General features: G+C 42.3%; 1 protein-coding gene across 5 annotated transcripts in view; it reads right to left on the reverse strand.

The window, feature by feature from the left end:
- VWA8 (von Willebrand factor A domain containing 8) overlaps positions 1-18,725 on the reverse strand; it is a 348,712-nt gene that overhangs the window by 17,806 nt on the left and 312,181 nt on the right. For all 5 annotated transcript variants that reach the window (XM_078070311.1, XM_078070310.1, XM_078070309.1 and 2 more), the window contains 3 exons: positions 18,294-18,402; positions 2,227-2,352; positions 364-522 (listed from right to left, as the gene is read on the reverse strand). In XM_078070311.1, the coding sequence (XP_077926437.1) occupies positions 364-522; positions 2,227-2,352; positions 18,294-18,402 (394 nt within the window). The remainder of the gene's footprint in view (positions 1-363; positions 523-2,226; positions 2,353-18,293; positions 18,403-18,725) is intronic.

Here is an 18,725-nt window from a genome sequence, read left to right on the forward strand (position 1 = left end):
CTGGAATGGGGTGTGGTGGGAATGGGGATGAGGAGGAAGACTCTCAGAAATTTGGGGAAGAGATTTGTGGTGCTTCCAAATGCCTGTTTTTTTCCCCCTAACATTATGACTAACATCACACACTTCTAAAGGGCAGTGCTTTCTTCGGTAGTAATTGGTCCTTTAAATCATTTTCTGATGATTAAGGCAGATAAAACAAAGGCTTCTCTTTCTCTATGCTGATAAGTGAGCTGACGAGGAGATGATTTTTGTCCACTCAGGTGAAGCCTGCACCCACCTATCCATCATCATGCCCTAACTCGGGGTGACTTTTGGGCAGATGTGGTCAGTGACGCCTCTCATCATTCTTAGTTCATGCCATACCTTGAACTTCTCCTCATAGTTCTCGAAGGCTTCCATGACCATACACACGGCCTCCATCGAGCGCTCCAGCCGGCCGTCGACCCCGTTAAAGCGGTACATGCTGCCAGATACATCAACCACCAGGCGCAGGCGCTTGGGTTTCTGTTGGGGGCTGCCCAGCTGAGGGGGGGGAGCAACAGAAAAGCCTTGTGAACCAGAAAGCCATCCCTAGTTGCTGTTGTGAGGGTCTCCAGAGGCCCCAGAGTGCCAGCCGCGGGGTGGGCCGATCAGTAGCCTCGGCATTGCGCAAGGCGGTCCTGGCAGGTGGCAAGGTTTGTATTTCAGTAAATGGAATTTCAGACTTGGGCTGGTAGTTGGGGCCATATGGGAAAGATTTTCCTTTCGAATATGGTCCTTACAAAGCCCAACCTCGACTAGTAAAACCTTACTGAGGCTATTATTCTTAAAAATAATAATCTGGAAATATAAAAACCCCAACATGTCATTTTCATGTCATGCCTTGGAGTCAGTTACACTAGCAAGACTGAGTTACTTTGGAAGGCCACATCCGTTTTATTCCTACCTGTTATGTAGTGACCTGCCAATCATTTCCCACAAAGCCTGCCAGAAATGTCAGATTCCTAAAACAAGGTTATGTGAGACGGGGTCTGGTGAAGAACTGAGGGAATATGTTTCTTCAAAGAGTGTCTCCTGTTATTAGTAAGCTTTCGGGTTTCTCTTCCTTCCAGTCCCTGCATTACTACTCCTCGGTACTTTTCTCGGCAGTTACAGCATGAAAGTAGCATCTAACTGCACTTGAGCAACAAGTGTCGATCAAAATGTGAAACTCCTCTGAGTTTCAGTTTGATTTTGGACTCATGCCTGCCAGTTTGCAGAATTAAAAACAAAAGTATGTTTGTCAGTTTTACTTACAGGAAAAAAGGAAGAAGAAAAATTCCAGAGTATTCTGTCATTATTCACTCGCTGACATGCATGAAAGCTAATGAGCGAGGTTAGTAATTTCCAAAACATAGTGTGGGTATTGGAGGGCAATGATTCCAGACAAAATTCAGTATATTTCTTAAAAACTTGCTGAGTCTGCCTAAATGAAGAACAGCGCCACATATGCTTCCATGACCACTTGCAATTCAGATACATCTGAACACATTTGTTGACCGCGATGAGTCAGTAAGGAACGCAGTTGTTGACTCATGCCAATGACACAGAAGTGAGTACTGCCCAAATTTCCAAAAGATCCTCTCTGAATAAACATCAAAATGGAGTTAAGTGACTACCCTTCCCCACCAGTCACTGCACCCCCAGCTCTCAGCGGCTGCTCAGCAATTCTGGTTATTCTGGGACACAGGAGATCACAGAACCCTCCGAGAGGAGAGACGCAGTATTTCACCTACTGCCATTTTACGTTTGCCACTCTGTTGCAGATATTTTAATATTAGGACTGTCTAAAGCTTTACATATTATGTTGGAATTAGTCAAGGGAGAGTTTCTTATTTTCTAAAATTTTCTTCAGGTATAGGATGGGAAGAGACCTTTGAAGTCACAGGACAGTAGAAGACCACCAAGATTGCTCTAGGGCTTTAACCAGCACAGCCCTCCAGGATTCATGGATACTGACTGTCTTCCATTTCCCCTCCAGGGGCACCCTGCTCTGTGTCCTAGGAGCTGATCTGCATGGACAGCATCAGCCTCTCCCTCAGCTGCTAGCTTCTGGTGGATTCTGCGGGTGGGAGGCCCTGGCAGGAGATCGGGTTGCCATATTCAGGGTTTTTGGTGTTTTGACAGAGATGGCAACTCAAGAAAGCATTTGTCTGTAAAGAGGGCTGCACTCCACAGACTGGAGGCTACTTGTTCACCATTACTTACTTGTGGCTCCAGATCACCCCGGCGTTTGTAGATGGCTTTTTCTCCAGTCAGCCCATCAATGATCTTGGCATCATCTAGCTCCCCTGTGGCTTGGTGTCTTAGCCACTGTCTTTCTTTACCTTTAGCCTACAATGACACACACACACATCCTTATTTTAATGACTTCTGGAGGGTACTCGACATACTTTCTGCATGAAAAACAGGAAACACACCCAGGATGTTTTCAAATAAGTGATGTTTCTGCATGAACACAGTTTCATCAATGGACTGCTTTCTGCTCTGCTGACAAAGAATGCCCTTTGGGTAGATTTTGTCAGTTTTAATCGTTTTAACACATGGGATGATAAAGTGAACTCACTTAAAGCACATACAAATGGGAAAGAGGTATGCAAATGAGCCCTTGGAGAGATGTGCGCAGTCCAGAAATGCAGTGGTGATACATTTCTTATGTATCTTCTGTCACGGTACTTCTGGCGAATTTCTTAGGTAACCAAATAATCAGCTTGAACTTGTTAACACTGACCACAGGCGCAGAGAAAATGTGATCTTCAGAATTCTTCCTTTTGGAAAAAGAATTTTTTATTCGAATTCCCTGTGACTTATGGTGCAGGTGGAAACAGCTGAAAGTAATAGTTCATGAACATGTTGCATCCCCCATGTCAGAGAAATCTTCTGAATTACTTTCCCAAAGGTATGGCCACATAATACTTTCCCACAATGACTTATAACTATGCCAGGTGGACCAAGATGGTAGTTAAGTGATGAAGAATGACAATATCCCAAATCAAGGCATGGGTTTGTTACAGCCAATGACTATATTTACATTAAGAAGTGGGAAGAATAGCTAAAATATTTGTATGCGTGCAAATGAGAGTGGTAGTTAAGATCATGTGAGTGCAAATGAGAGTGGTGTAGTTAAGATCAGAGAGCCTGGTCTCCATCCTCCCTTCATGATCAGATATCTGACCTCAAGCAAGTTACTTAACCTGTCTGCATTTCAGTGTCCTCAACTCTAAAATAAAGATAACACTAGTTCCTACTTTGAGTTTTTATGAAGAGTAAATGAGATACTACATGGGATTGGCTGAGGAAGAGCCTGGAAGTCTATGTCAGCGGATATCATCATCATCATCACCAAGTGAGACACATTTCGGACAACTAAGCCCAGATTAATTTAAGCACACTTCCATCACTGTTTCATTGGAGGCGGCTGCAGGACAGTACTGTCATTGAAAATAGAAAGCCAAGCTTTAGGCAGCCGGTGTCTCCTTTAGGGGCAGACCAACCACTGCACAAAGAAGCTCCAGACACTATAACTCTAGGCAGGACTACCTATGTTAATTTCTTATTCCTGATACCCTTGCTGCAAACTGTGCAAAATTCCCTCATTTGAATACAAATATATTAATGTGAACATGAAATAGAGACACTCCTAAGCCACCAGCATACAGAAATTACATTTGGTGGGCAGTTAATTCCAGGAATTATCTTACATGCGCCCCTTTGGAACTATGTTCTTCCCTAATGTGTGTTCTTCGTAAGAACACCATGACCTTATAGGAAAATGGGATTCATTGGAGCATAGCTCAATGAGCTCATGGAACTCTATGAGATAGATACACAGCTACAGCTGGTAGGAGGAAGGGGTGAGCAGAGTCTTCTAGAATCCTTTCTCACTGGGCTATGGATCAAGACAGACAAGCTTGACCACACAGTGCTGGCCTTCTCAGGCTCCCTCCCCTGCAACGGTGATTGGGACCTGGCTCCTATTTCCCTTCCCCATCATGCCTGATGTTTGGAGTGGATCATTCCTCAGGTTTCCAGGATGCTTTATGCAGGGAGATGCAATTGGGGGTGAACACTGAGGTACCTTTCAATCCTGAGGTTCTCTGATTCTTGGAGATACCAAACTGCAGAGCACTGGATGAGGACAGACCCTCACAGACCAGTCTAGACTGGGAAAATAAGTACTGCAGAAAAGTACAAGAGAATGTGGTAGCAGTAATTAGCTGTCATCAAAGCGGCACCCAGGGCTGGGTTTAAGAGGAAGATGGGATTACAACAGAAACAAGATTACGTGACATGTCATGTAACAGCTGTGCTACTGTTACCATTAAGCCTTGATTTTCCAAATTTCATCAATGCGTTGACAAGGCAATGATGTTGAAGAAGTTCAAGTGAAGCTGTTCAGTTTCTAGTGATATGTAATTCAACTAAATAAAATATGGAACTCTCAGTTTAACCAAATAGTAAATGGAGAGCACATCACAGTTTCTGATAAGGCTACAAAGTACATGTCAATCCTAAAGGAATGGAAGAGGTCCAAGATCATGAGCATGGGTTATTAAAAAAGAAAAAAAAAAAGGGGCGCCTGGGTGGCTCAGTCGTTAAGCGTCTGCCTTCGACTCAGGTCATGATCCCGGGGTCCTGGGATCGAGCCCCACATCGGGCTCCCTGCTCAGCGGGAAGCCTGCTTCTCCCTCTCCCACTCCCCCTGCTTGTGTTCCCTCTCTCGCTGTATCTCTGTCAAATAAATAAAATCTTTAAAAAAAGAAAAAAAAAGCACTGTGCCACTTTGTAGCTCATCCCTGTTTTACTTTCTTTATACTTATCACTGTTTACAAATGTATTATTTACCTCTTTGTCTCTATTATCTGTCTGCTCCAGTAGAAAGTCAGGCTTATGGGATAAGAGCCCTTACATAACTGCAGCATCTAGAACAGTACTTGATATGTAGTTGGTGTTCAATAAAAATTTACTGAAAGTTGATTGCTACTGTAAAATGTTACATGATAATCATATAAAAGCATGTCCATACAGTATTATCTCAATGTATATGTATGTACATTATATACATGCAAGGAAAAATACGTGGGAGAAAACAAAAATATTAAGTCATAGTTATTTTGGGGTTGTGAAATTATGGGTGATATTGTTTTCTTCCCTTAATTTCTTTATTTTCCAATTTCCTTCCTTCCTTCCTTCCTTCCTTCCTTGTTCCTTCCTTCCTTCCTTCCTTCCGAGTGAGAGAGCACATGCATGTGCACAAGCTGGGGATGGGGAGGGAGCGAGAGAGAGAGAACCTCAAGCAGACTCTCATGCTGAGTGTGGATCCCAACATGGGGCTCAATCCCACGACCCTGAGATGATCATGACTTGAGCTGAAATCAAGAGTTGGACGCTTAACCGACTGAGCCACCCAGGCGCCCTCCAGTTTTCATATAATGAACTTATGACTTTTATAATCTGAAACAAAAATAAGTTCTTTTTTCTCAAAAGGATTTAAAAATATCCTTTTATATTTTTATGAAATACATCTTTGAGACTAGCTTGCAAGTTATGGAGTGTAAGACTTCTCAAACTTTAATGTGCATACAAGTAACTTAGGGATCTTGATAAAATGCAGTTTTTGATTCAGTAGGTTTGGTAACAACTGGTCCAATAGCACTGTGGAATTCTGCTAATGATTAGTAAAAATGATAAAAGGGGGTCCTTTTTAGGGGACCTATTATTGCCCACGGTTGGAAGGCTGCAGAATTATAAAATGCTTACTTTTCCCTTAAAATAGTATATTTGTTGGGGTGCCTGGGTGGCTCAGTCATTAAGCATCTGCCTTCGGCTCCGGTCGTGGTCCCAGGGTCCTGGGATTGAGTCCCACATCGGGCTCCTTGCTCCGTGGGAAGCCTGCTTCTCCCTCTCCCACTGCCCCTGCTTGTGTTCCCTCTCTCGCTGTGTCTCTCTCTGTCAAATAAATAAGTAACATCTTAACAACAACAACAAAAGAATAGTGTATTTGTCTGCTGTCTCTGGATTCACCATCATGGAAGAAGCTCGGGATTTTAGGTCTTGATTTTCTTATGCCAATGTTGTTTCTTTTCCTAGATATGATTATCATCCCTCAAGGTGCTCTCTAGGTTGAAGACTGTTTCCATGATGTGTGATAGAAGAAAAGAACTTAGTAAAATTTGGGGTGAGAGTGAGGGAAGGAATCTGCTTTTTCCAATAAATCTGCTACCCCTTTTTTCCTTTTTGGGGGGCCAACTTTTACAATTGAAGTACAGCGTACTTGTAAGTAAAGTGCATAACATCTTAAGTGCAGAGCTCAATGAACTTTGCAAGTGAACACTCCATGTAACCACCTTTACCTCCACAGCCCCCCCAGGGCTCCTTCTGGAATTTCCCCTCCCTCTGCCAAAGGTAACTTCCTATCCTGACTTCCACCAGCATGGCTTAGGTTTGCGTGGCTTTGGACCTCGTAAAAATGGAGTCCCACAGTATGTGCTCTTTTGTGTCTGGCTTCTTTGGCTGCGCATGACTACTGCCAGGTTACCTATGCTGCTGAGTGTGGCACCTCTTTATTCTCGCTCGCTGTTGTGATAGCCAATCCTATGATTCGGTCGCAATTTATCCACTCTGCAATGGCGCTGTTTCCGCTCTGGGGCTATGATGAATAATGCCGCCAGCAGTGGTCCTGAGCATGTCTCTTGGAGCAGATGTGTGGGTACTTCTGTTGGGCAGGAACCCTGGATACGTTCAGCTTTAGGAGATACTGCTAAACAGCTTTCCAAAGTGTTTTTTCCAACTTATATTCCCATGAGCAGGATAAAGGTTTCATCTGCTCATATCCTCACCAACACTTGATATTGATGGCTTAAGAAAAAAAATGGTTAGCCATTCTGGTGGGTGTACAGCATATGCCCTTCCCTTTTATTTTTATCTGTGGAAAAATGAATTTTGGTTCTGCTGGTCATTGATATTTTTGGGAACATGAGCCAGTAGGTTTTGTTTTTGAGAAGTGGAAGTATGTACTAGCCTTTTGATCCAGAGCTACTGGGCACAAAGACATTTTTATTATAGTAGCACTATTCATTAGTTTTCAAGTCTAGAACGTGCAGATAAATATGGCCAGATAATTTATTGTCTGCCATCTAGCCAGCCCACCAATTTTTGGAAACTCAAAACAGGAAGAGGCCTGTCAGAATGGATACTCTTGGAGGCAAGGGGCTGAAGCGGGGGAGCGCTTTAAAAATTTACTGTGGGCTGGAACAGAAATATTTATTATTATGGACTGTGTATTTTATGGGACTCACTGAGATACCTCCTTAACTAGTAAGTTCCTACTGCATTTAAAGATATGCTTTTATGTATAACAAAGGTCCAAAAATGAGCTTTATAGTATATTCCTATTGCATGAAGTAAAGTATTCTTATAAATATGTCCATCTGTTTTGGATTATTCAATAAGTTCATACTAATGAGAATTTATTATATATAAAGCTAGGTTTCACTAGTAAAAATCTACATTACAGACTTTCTAGAAAAGAAATACGGTTTTATTATGCTCATGTAAAGAACACCTAGACTAACTGAAATGCTCAGAGGATGACGTATTCTGGTTAATTTATTTTCTGGGAAATAACTGGTTAGTCAGAAAGTACATCCACACTCATCTGCGGCAGTGAGGACATTAGGAGGAAGACATTTGACAAAAACCAATTATCTCGTGGTTTGTGACACTTGATCTTGTGTTTGCTGCACTGAAAGTATTCTGATTAATCTTAAGTCTTTGCTTATCCGGGTTGTGGTTAATTAGGACTTCCTTTACCTGTAAACTCTACAAGTAAGCTGATTTTCTGTTATTCCTTCAGAATTTATTTAATGAGGAGATTAGAAAGATTTAAGTAGCAATTTTTGTAGAAAGCACATACAGTCTACAGAATAAAGCATATAGATGATCATCACTAAATACTTCTTGTGTGAATGAGTAAATGTAAGCAGATGTCTGAGGATACCTGGGAGCAGTGATTCTTTCATTAAACATTAGCTCCTGTTATTTGTAACATTTCTCCATGTTCAACCAACGTATACTTCTTATGCTATTAATCTGCACCTTTAAAAAAATTAGATGCTGGATTAAGGTAAACTTTTGCACAGTATTTAGAAAATAACAAATTATAAATCAGTGGAAACAATATAACATTTTCTTAATGGTTCTCAGTATTTTGACATAGCAAAAAATATTTTTCTAGACACCTGTTAGGTTTGCTAGGTGCTCTAAATGCTGAAACAGGGCTGCCCAGGGAAGAGAAGATACAGACCTTCCTATTTTAAGGGATTCCCTGTTTCTTGAAGTGACATCTCGCCGCAAGGTTAAATACCGATTCACGTACTTAACAAAGACCACCCTCGTTAGAAGAGTTTGTTCTCGGGGTGCCTGGGTGGCTCAGTCGTTAAGCGTCTGCCTTCGGCTCAGGTCATGATCCCGGGGTCCTGGGATCGAGTCCCGCATCGGGCTCCCTGCTCAGCGGGAAGCCTGCTTCTCCCTCTCCCACTCCCCCTGCTTGTGTTCCTGCTCTCACTATCTCTCTCTCTCTAAAATAAATAAAAAAAAAAAAAAAAAAAAAAAAAAAGAAGAGTTTGTTCTCCTGCTTGCTGATGTGAAACTAAACTACGACTTTGAGTCACAACGTACTGTCATTTTATAATTCATTTTTATGAATAAAAGCAATTTGATGCCTGTTCTTCAAGAATTCAGTATTTTTTACCTCCAAGGAGCCGGAACCACACGTGGCAGTGTGGATGTATAGCAGGTGCCACAAACTGACCAGTTCGAACGGAGCCCTAGATCCACCCAGTCCTGCATTCCCCCAAGTCATCCTCATCTCAGCAAAAGCAGCCGGGCAGCCCCATTCTTTGGGCTGGTCAGGCCACAGGCCTACAGGCGTCTTCACCTCCTCTTTCTCCCACAGCTCATGTCTAGTGCCCGGCAAATCCCCTCAGCTCCCTCGTACCCACCGTCTCTTCCCATTTCCATCCCATCCCCAGCACAAGCACCTTCTCTCTCGCCTGGGCCACTGCCATGGTCTCCTGCCTGGCCTCCCTGCTTCTCCCCTTGCCCCCGTGGGCCCCTCTCCACACAGGAAGCACAAGAGTCTTTACGAAAACACATAGTAATTTGCAGCAAATGCATTAAAAAATACCGGCATGATTAAATTTTTAAAAGTCCTGACTGAACATCTCTTTCTCTAGTTATTTTCGGGAATGAAATATAGTATTTGTCTCTCTCGCATGTAATATGAATTACCACACTTTCTGCTTCCTCCTATCCCTCCTATCGACTTCTTGATTTTTGCTTAATTTGTGAAATACTATGAGAATTCAGGCCCCGCTTGCTATTATTAAGTTCACTTTTTTTCATAGCCTTATTCTTGATATTTGAGTTTTCTTTGAAACATATTGATCACAATTATTTAGAGCTGAGTCTGGGTTTAACTAATTCTGATGCTCATTGCGAGTCCTTTTATACCATGAATTTCCCGTTCTTAAAGAATTCCAATTCCCTTCTTCATTGGCTGGAATATTTAAACCTATGTGCTTATTTTATATATGTATATGTGTGTGCACATGTGTGTATACATATTTCCTTCAAAATTACTTTCAAAAAGAGTACTTAAGTGACATATATTTTAAGTCTCTGAATATCTGAAAGGGTCTTCTGTCTCCTCGTACTTTGGTGAGTAGAGAATTCTCGGCTCACCACTCCCCCCTCCCCCCCAAATTCTGCAGATGTTCTGTCACCATCTTCTGGCATTCAATGTTTCAGAGACAACTAACATAAGATTAATTTTTATCTAACAATAGCTTGTTTTTTGTCTGCTGGGATGCTTTTAGGATATTTTCTTTGTTTTGGAAATGTTAGTGTTCTGTGAGGTTGTGGTGAGGCGCTCATCTCTTTTGATGACTTTCGCCTGGTCCTCCGTGAAGTGTTTTTCATCCATAGACTTACGACTGTCTTCAGCTCAGTACAGTTTTTTGTTGTTGTTGTTGTTATTACTCTGATTATTGTTTATGTGTTCTTTTAGGTTCTCTTTGGGAATATCACTGGCTCATTCAGCATGTATTTTCTAAACACTCACCATGTGCCAAGGTCCTACTTAACAGGAGGGCTCATGGCTCAGTGTGTTAACTCTCTGCTCTGTTTTTATTGATCGACTTTCTTTTGGTTTTTATCTCCTTATTTCCGCTACAGTCTGGAATAACAATTCAAGTTTCCACTTACGTTAGTACTTAGACTTAAGACTGGATTGAGTCTGTTCCTTCTACCTTTAATGTAGATTTCAGCTTTGGCACTGCATTTTTAGTTTTTTTAAATAATCTTTCCTTATTGCATTCAACTCCCTTATTATTCCTGCTTGCTTCTTGGCCAGACTTCTTTTAAATCCATGTCTTATTTCACATACTTCAAGTTTCTTTGAATTGTGAGAACACAAAGCAGATGTTTTCTAGAACTCTGGTGCTTTAGGAAGAAAATACTCTAGCCCAGCAGCATCATCTTCCTCTACATCTTGAATGCATGTTACTCTACCTCACTGTAGAATCATCTCTTAGATCCCGTGTTATTTCGTTCTTGGGTGTCCCTACTCTTGAATGATGAGACGGCTATACAAAATTGTTTAGGAACAGATTGGGAACAGACTCTCCTTGCTTGCACTGACTTGCCACTTTGTTATTATCAGAGTTCTCCTTGAAGATTTTAAACAGATGCTCTTAGCTGAATTAAATCTACACTACTTAGCTTAGGAACTCAGTAGGGAAGGAGCTGGAACTGTGGACAGTCCCAGTGTGAGAACTTCATCTCCACATCATTTCTTACTTTGTTTGGAAAAGCCATTGCAAGGGGGCCACTTAGCATTTGTTTGATCTCATCTTCAGGCCAAGTATAAGTTAAGGCTGGTCTGGCCCCTGTCCCGGTGTTATTTCTTCTCCGGCTTTCTGGTTGTTGTATCCACGGCCTAAAATCTAGGTCTCCCCACCCCCACTGCTCTCGGTGTTGCTTCCAACTGCTGTTTGGCAGTGACAACGTGGAGGTCAAGTGATCTGCTACTCACCAGCTTGAGGTTTTTGGCTTCCATTCGCCGCCTCTCCATGCAAGGGAGGCCAATCTGACTCTACTGGGTTTCGTGTACTTCCTGGCTGGTAATGCTATTTCCTAGGGAGGTTTTTGAGTTGTCACTAGTACTGTCATTCATAGGGTCTCATCACACTCCACTTAGCACAAATTCTTCAAAGCTTCTTGCATGTCACTCGCACTCTTCCCTAATTTCTCCTGTCATATGGTTTTTCACTGTTAGCAGCATTTTGTTATTTTAACATGTTCATGGTCGTCCAGTGAAGACTGAGTTAGAGGCCCGTGCTCAAGCAGCCTGGAAGTCAGGACTGTATTTCTAGGCTGCACTTGGTTGAAGTTGTCCCTCATGGCCACTAAGGCCATGTGCTGAGTGATGAGCCATTCAGGTGCTAAAAAGAGTAACTAGTCAGAATGGCTAAAATCAACAAGTCAGGAAATGACAGATGTTGGCGAGGATGCAGAGAGAGGGGAACCCTCCTACACTGTTGGTGGGAATGCAAGCTGGTACAGCCAGTCTGGAAAACAGTATGGAGGTTCCTCAAAAAGTTGTAAATAGAGCTACCCTACAACCCAGCAACTGCACTACTGGGTATTTACCCCGAAGATACAAATGTAGGGATCCGAAGGGGTACATGCACCCCGATGTTTATAGCAGCAATGTCCACAATAGCCAAACTGTGGAAAGAGCCAAGATGTCCATCGACAGATGAATGGATAAAGAAGAAGTGGCATATATATACAATGGAATATTATGCAGCCATCAAAAGGAATGAAATCTTGCCATTTGCAACGACGTGGATAGAACTGGAGGGTATTAGGCTGAGCGAAATAAGTCAATCAGAGAAAGACATGTATCATATGACCTCACTGATATGAGGAATTCTTAATCTCAGGAAACAAACAGGGTTGCTGGAGTGGTGGGGGGTGGGAGGGATGGGGTGTCTGGGTGATAGACACTGGGAGGGTATGTGCTATGGTGAGTGCTGTGAATTGTGTAAGACTGGTGAATCACAGACCTGTAACTCTGAAACAAATAATACATTATATGTTTAAAAAAAAAAAAAGAAGAAGATAGCAGGAAGGCAAAAATGAAGGGGGGGAAATTGGAGGGGGAGACGAACCATGAGAGACTATGGACTCTGAGAAACAAACTGAGGGTTCTAGAGGGGAGGGGGGGCGGGAGGATGGGTTAGCCTGGTGATGGGTATTAAGGAGGGCATGTATTGAATGGAGCACTGTGTGTTATATGCAAATAATGAATCATGGAACACTACATCTAAAACTAATGATGTAATGTATGGTGATTAACCTAACATAATTAAAAAAAAAAAAAGAGTAACTGGCATTTTACTGTTCTCCCCAAAATGCAGACGTTCCTTGATGTGGCTGTTTCCACCTTTCCTTTCCCTTTGCTCTGTACCCTCACCTTAGTCAACACACCTTTTCTCTTGGCTTGGGCAGTTGCTCTACACAGATGACCTTAAGAACGCAGACACAGGTATGTCTACAGATATGCAACCTATCCGGTCCTAACCTTGCCCCCGAACTCCAGAGCCACATCTTAAAATCTTCAAATATCATGCTTGACATTTTTATGTAGGTGTCCCAGGAGTGACAAAACATGGTAACATCCAAACCAAACATTTGCTTTCTCCACAAGCCCCTCCTCCTCCTGGCTTCCCTATTGCTGTTCTCTAGGGCTTGAAAACCTCACCATTCCCCTCACTTCACATTCAATCAGTCACTGTCTTCCCGTCCTACCTCCAAACTGTCTCATCCTTTCCATTTTCACTTCCATTACCCTGGCTCGGGTTCTTATCACTTCTTACTTGGATACCAAAAGTAATTTTGATGATTTGATTTCCGGGTTTCCCCACCTCTCTCTTATCTGATACTTTCTCTCTCCATGGTTATGAAGCCTCCTAAAGAAAATACAACTATACGACTCCCTTTCTCAGTCACGTTCACACTCCTCACTGATTATGGAATACAGTTAGCATGGTGTTCAAGGCCCTTGGGGGTTCACCTTCCCCTCTTTTTTTCTCCTACTACCCACTGCCCCCAGCTTCATCCCCAAACTCTGAACTCTTGTCCTTCTGGACTGTTTGTTGTTCTCCAAACATCCTTGTATTCAAGGCTTCTTCCTCTGCTCATAGGTTCCTTCTGTCTAGACCAGAGCTATGCAAACTGCCTTTGGTGAGTAAACAGCTACCACTGGTCCATGATGAAATAAGTTACAGAAGTGAACAGTAAGCATTTAAAAACTAGTATGGCAATATGACAAAGTGCTTTTTGTTTTCTGAATCGAATATTAAACAATATGGGTTTGTATCTTGTATGTTCATTTTTATATCTTTTTTTCAGTAATTCATTTCTATTTTATTTTATAAAAGCATTAGCTCACGGTCACTGAAAAAAACCTGGCTTCTCTCCACAGGCTGCAGAAGCTCTGGTCAAGACGGTCCTTCCATCCCCATCCTTAGCAAGAGTTACCAATTGAAACCATGCTCATCCTTCATGGTCCAGCTCAAACGGCACTTCCTCTGAGTTTTCCCTAACTGCACAGCCTAGAAACTGCTCACACATTTGTCTACATAACACGGTACTTGATTTAAAATACCACTGTGGCATTTACCATATTGTGTCTTCTACTACCACTACACATGTATCTTCTTTCCTAAGTTAGTCTTTGAAGGAAAGAAATCTTAGGCAAAAGAGATACTCAACAAATGTCTACTGGATGAAATACAGTTATTATAAATTAAATAAAAGGAATGGGGAAATGCTTTCCGTTCTTTACATATGAATAAAGTGGGTGCTCAGAATAAAGTCTAAATTCCTTGCCGGGCACCTACCTGCCTCTTAGCCCCAAGTCCTTGTGTGCATTTTATGCTGAGTGGAATCCTGCTCACACTGGAGATCAGCCCTCAGCTCACCCCTGAGACTGCACAGTGTCATGCCTTTGTCTATGCCATGTTCTCTGCTGGGGCATTGGTTTCACTTTCCTTTAACTGGTGAATACTCATGTATCCTTCAAGAGCCAGCTCATGTATATCCTTTCCTGAAAAATCTATCCTAGAATCCCTTTCCTCTGGCTTCCACCACATTCTATGCATCTGTCTTCCTAGACACCTACCATACTCAACTGAAATGATCTGTTTGGGTGCCCGTCTTTCCCACTCCTCAAATCTATAGCCTTCTTGAGGACAGGGACAGTATCCCATGAATCTCTGTGCCCTCAGTGCCCAAGCACGTCACACATCAATGTTCAAAAACACTGTTTATCTCAGCCTAAGCTCATTTCGAATTACTCAAGGAAAAAAAAAAAGAACATAATTATTGGTTCATGGAGATACCAGGCTAGCCAAAGCAATCAGAGAAAGGCTAATTTAGTTTAGCCTGAGAATGAAATTACTGATTGTAGATCAGCAAAATGCTGGAGAGAAGATATGATTACAATCAGTGGCTTTTTGTGGAACGGATATTTTCTTTTGTCAGGGAATGCAGGAATCATTCAGATTCTGAACCAAGTATAATTGAAGTTATGACACTCTATTCTAATAAGAAAATTTTTGCTATTGATTCATAAAAGGTCCAATAACCAGGACCCTAGGATATCCCATATAGAATCCAGTCAAGAAGCAAAGGGAGGTCACCAGTGATGGTTATCTTAACTGGGAAGGCCAGGAGTTGCAACGGACGCATGTGTTGAAGCAGATATTAACAGGAGTGACAACAACATTCCCTTTCTTCACATCTCAGCCCTGCCGCCTGGAATCAGTGCGTGGGTTTGAAGCTGTACTTTGAGAAGTCATCTCAAATGATGATTTGCTAGTTCCTGGCCAGACGTTCTGCTGTTCACCAAGGAAACACCCATGGTTACTGGGATTACACAGCAACCTCAACACAGCTGGGAGCTATTAGTCAATCAGAGCCACGCAGGACGGGCAGACGGTGGCGAAACGGGGACCAAACAAAGCCTTCTTGTTTTGGTTACAATCTAAAGACTCATATTCCACCGGAGGCCCTGTCTATCCTTGGCCAGTAGCTGTTTTTAACTAGCACTATCTGTCTACGTGGAGGACTAGAAGGCCCACCTGAGAATAACACTTCTGCGGATTTGAGGGAAACACTTGAAAATGCTATGTTGGCATCTGGATAATGATGCAAAATGCTTTACGAGTTTATGTGAGAATGATTCTTCTTATAGAATCGTACAGCTGGCAGCGGATAACAGACGCCTAATAGATAACAGGGACCCGAGCTTCAGGCTCAGATACCCGCTTCACTAGCCACATGACCCAGGCCAAGTCACATCATCTTTCTACTCTTCAGTTCCCTCAGTACAAAACGGGAACAAAATAGCTACATTTCAGAAGACTGTGAGGATGGGTTACATGCCTCGGCTTCCTTATCTATCAAATGTAGAAAATAGTTCTTACTGGTTATCATAAGGGATTCACCAGCACAATGAATGAATGTAAAGTATGTGACTGGGTGTCTGGCTTGTAGTCCAGGCTGACGAATATTAGCAAAAACTAGGGAAGTAATGATGAAACAAATTCTTCCGCAGGGGCGCCTGGGTGGCTCAGTCATTAAGAGTCTGCCTTCGGCTCAGGTCATGATCCCAGGGTCCTGGAATCGAGCCCCACATCGGGCTCCCTGCTTGGCAGGGGGCCTGCTTCTCCTTCTCCCACTCCCCCTGCTTGTGTTCCCTCTCTCGCTGTGTCTCTCTCTGTCAAATAAATAAAATATTAAAAAAAAAAAATTCTTCCGCAGAGAATGCTACATGCTAGACATTGTTTAAACGGTTTGCATGTATCATCTGAGTCAATCTGCATAACTGCCCTATTATCTGTCATTGCATTTTACAGAACCCGGGCTGTCTGGCTCCAGAGCTGGTGCTATTAGTCACTAAACGATGCTGATGACAATGATGATGATGGAAGAGATCATGATAATGGTGCTGATAACGTAAGGCATCTAGTAGAATGTCTGGCACATGGCAATTGCTCAGTAAATGCTTGCTATTATTAAAATGCTTGCATATTTGGAGAGATGGTAGCTCTATATCCGTTTTAGGTTCTCCTCCAAGGATTACATCATTTTTATTCCCTTTCTTGTATCTTAAAACTCTTTCTTGCTATTATTTAAGCCTAGTTTCTCTTTTTCAGATTTCCAGGGAAGAAGAGAAAACATCCTTGAAATAATTACTCTATTTGAGGATATCTAGAAAGTTATTAACCCCGATCCCTTTATGGTTTTTATATAGGTGCCAATTTCTTGTTTTCCATCGTGTTTGTTTCTTTTCTTTGAGCCCTTCACAGTTTTCTTTCACATCTCTCTTTGAGGATGGAAAGCAAAACTGGACACTGTTTCTGATACTGGTCTCATCACTGTGGGCTTTAGCAGAAGTCATTCCTTAATGGTAACCTTAACTTTAACCCAGGCTTAATGGGTGTCCTACTTGAAGAAGTCATAGTAGTGGGTCTACCTTTTCTTCCTTTGGCTGATCTGGTGAACATAGTATCATTTATCTTAAAGGGCTGATGTGAGGATTAAATGTGGTGATGTTTATAAAAGTAACTAAAGCCTGGTGCCCAATGAACACCAATCAAGGCATGAACTAATACCAGATGAGGATTCTCATTCCTTCAATTAAAAATGTGTTCTCACATTCCTCTCTGGTACTGCCAATAATCTAATGGCCTATTTGTACACAGGGTAACACTCAATGTTGTCTGCATGTAATCATGGAAACCAGGGCCAGATTGTGATCTGGTCTCTGTGATTTTTTAAAAAAAGATTTATTTATTATTTATTTGAGAGAGAGAGAGAAGAGAGAGGGAGAATCTCAAGCAGACGCCCCGTTGAGTGTGGAGCCCGGTATGGGACTGGATCTCAAGATCCTGAGGTCATGACCTGAGCCGAAATCAAGAGCTGGACGCTCAACTGACTGAGCCACCCAGGCACCCCAAGGTCTCTGTGGTTTTGATGGCCTTCTCATTTGCCACCGTCCCCTACCACACACAGGCTCTTCGCAGTCCCACTGAACAACCTACACTTGTACATCTTGTGTCCTATGTCTGGAATGCCCTGACTCCTCAACCATCTGGAAAGTCCTCAGCATCTTTCAAGTGTGAACTCAAGCATTACATTCTCCACGAAGCCCTTCTTCGTTCATTCCATAGCATTGTGCACATACTTCTCTATAGAATCTAAGAAGTCATCTGCCTATTTGTCTTTGAGTTCCTTCTTTGAGGGCAGGGGCTGCATTTTATTTTTCTATCCCTAATGTCTGGAGTGCATCAAGAACTTAAGAAATGAATGACTGACTAAAGCACTCATTCTTCAGTCTTAGCATGAGCACTGCCTCTCATCACCCTCATCTCCTGTGAACCACTTTGGCTCTTTTTCACCTTTTGCCTTGCCCTGGAGATCACCCAGAAGTTGCCCTCAATGCCCAGGGTGATAAGCACTGGTAAAGTGAGTGTCTTTACTGGAAAAAAGTAAAGTGAGTGTTTTTACTGGAAAAAAATCCAATCATTCCATGTTACTTTGTTCACACAATTTGCCTATGGATTTTTTTTTTTTTTTAAGCAAATTCTCCAAATAGCAGATCTTTGTTTGGGAAATACCAAAGCATCTTAATCCACATTTTAAGGGGCAAGAGAAGTATTAACTGCTTCTGAGACAACCACGGTCTAAAACTGAAAAATGGCAGGCAAAGCAGGGGCAGGGGGAACATAGGAGGAGACGCCAGGAGACCCAGAGAATGCACAGTCTGGATGACCCAAAATGCTCTTCTGTCTCTATAGTCCATGACAGTAAAATGATTTGTAGGAAGAGAATTCTATCTGTGAATTTCTAGTTAAGGTGGGATGCTCATAGATCTTATATGAGGGAAATCAGGAAATCTAGTGTCTTCTAGGGTTACTGGTCAAATTATTGCTTCCTGGACAGGATAGGTGGGGTCAAATATTCTTCCTTGGAGAACTCACCTGAGAAGGCCATGGAGTGATCCACAGTCTTACTCAAACATTTTGGCATTAATATTTTCTGACTGGCTTAATAGGGTTTGGATAACTTTCTCTAATAGTTCTGGGATGGGTCCAACTTTGGGCCCAGATTATTTTCTTAGTCCACTGTTGGAGGATTACCTGTAAATTATCCAGGATGACTCGGAGTGAGTGCACCTGCCGTCGAACAGCACCTGAGAACCTTTCATATGTTGCGGCATCATACTCACTCATTTGGATCTCCTTTAACCTGAAACCAGAAGGGGTAGAAAAGATAATAGCTGAAATCATGTACATGTGGTCTTTTACTTCCATTCATCTGCTGCTAGAACTCTAGCAAGGTCCTTGGTAACTGAGGTTGCCTTGGAGGAGAAAAGGCAAGAAGTAATGTCTCCAGCTAGGAGTTTCAAAGGAAGAAAATGTCCAGCGGTGGGCTGGTACATGGTGAACAAGGAGCCTTCTAGAACAAACAAAACAAACTGAACCAATCAAACAAAAAGCCCTGATGTATAGTATTTGCTGATTTCTACAGTGTAAATAGTCCCCTCGTGATCAATTCCAAGCTACTAAAAG

This window comes from Halichoerus grypus, chromosome 4, assembly GCF_964656455.1.
Source record: "Halichoerus grypus chromosome 4, mHalGry1.hap1.1, whole genome shotgun sequence".
Lineage (NCBI taxonomy): Eukaryota > Metazoa > Chordata > Mammalia > Carnivora > Phocidae > Halichoerus > Halichoerus grypus.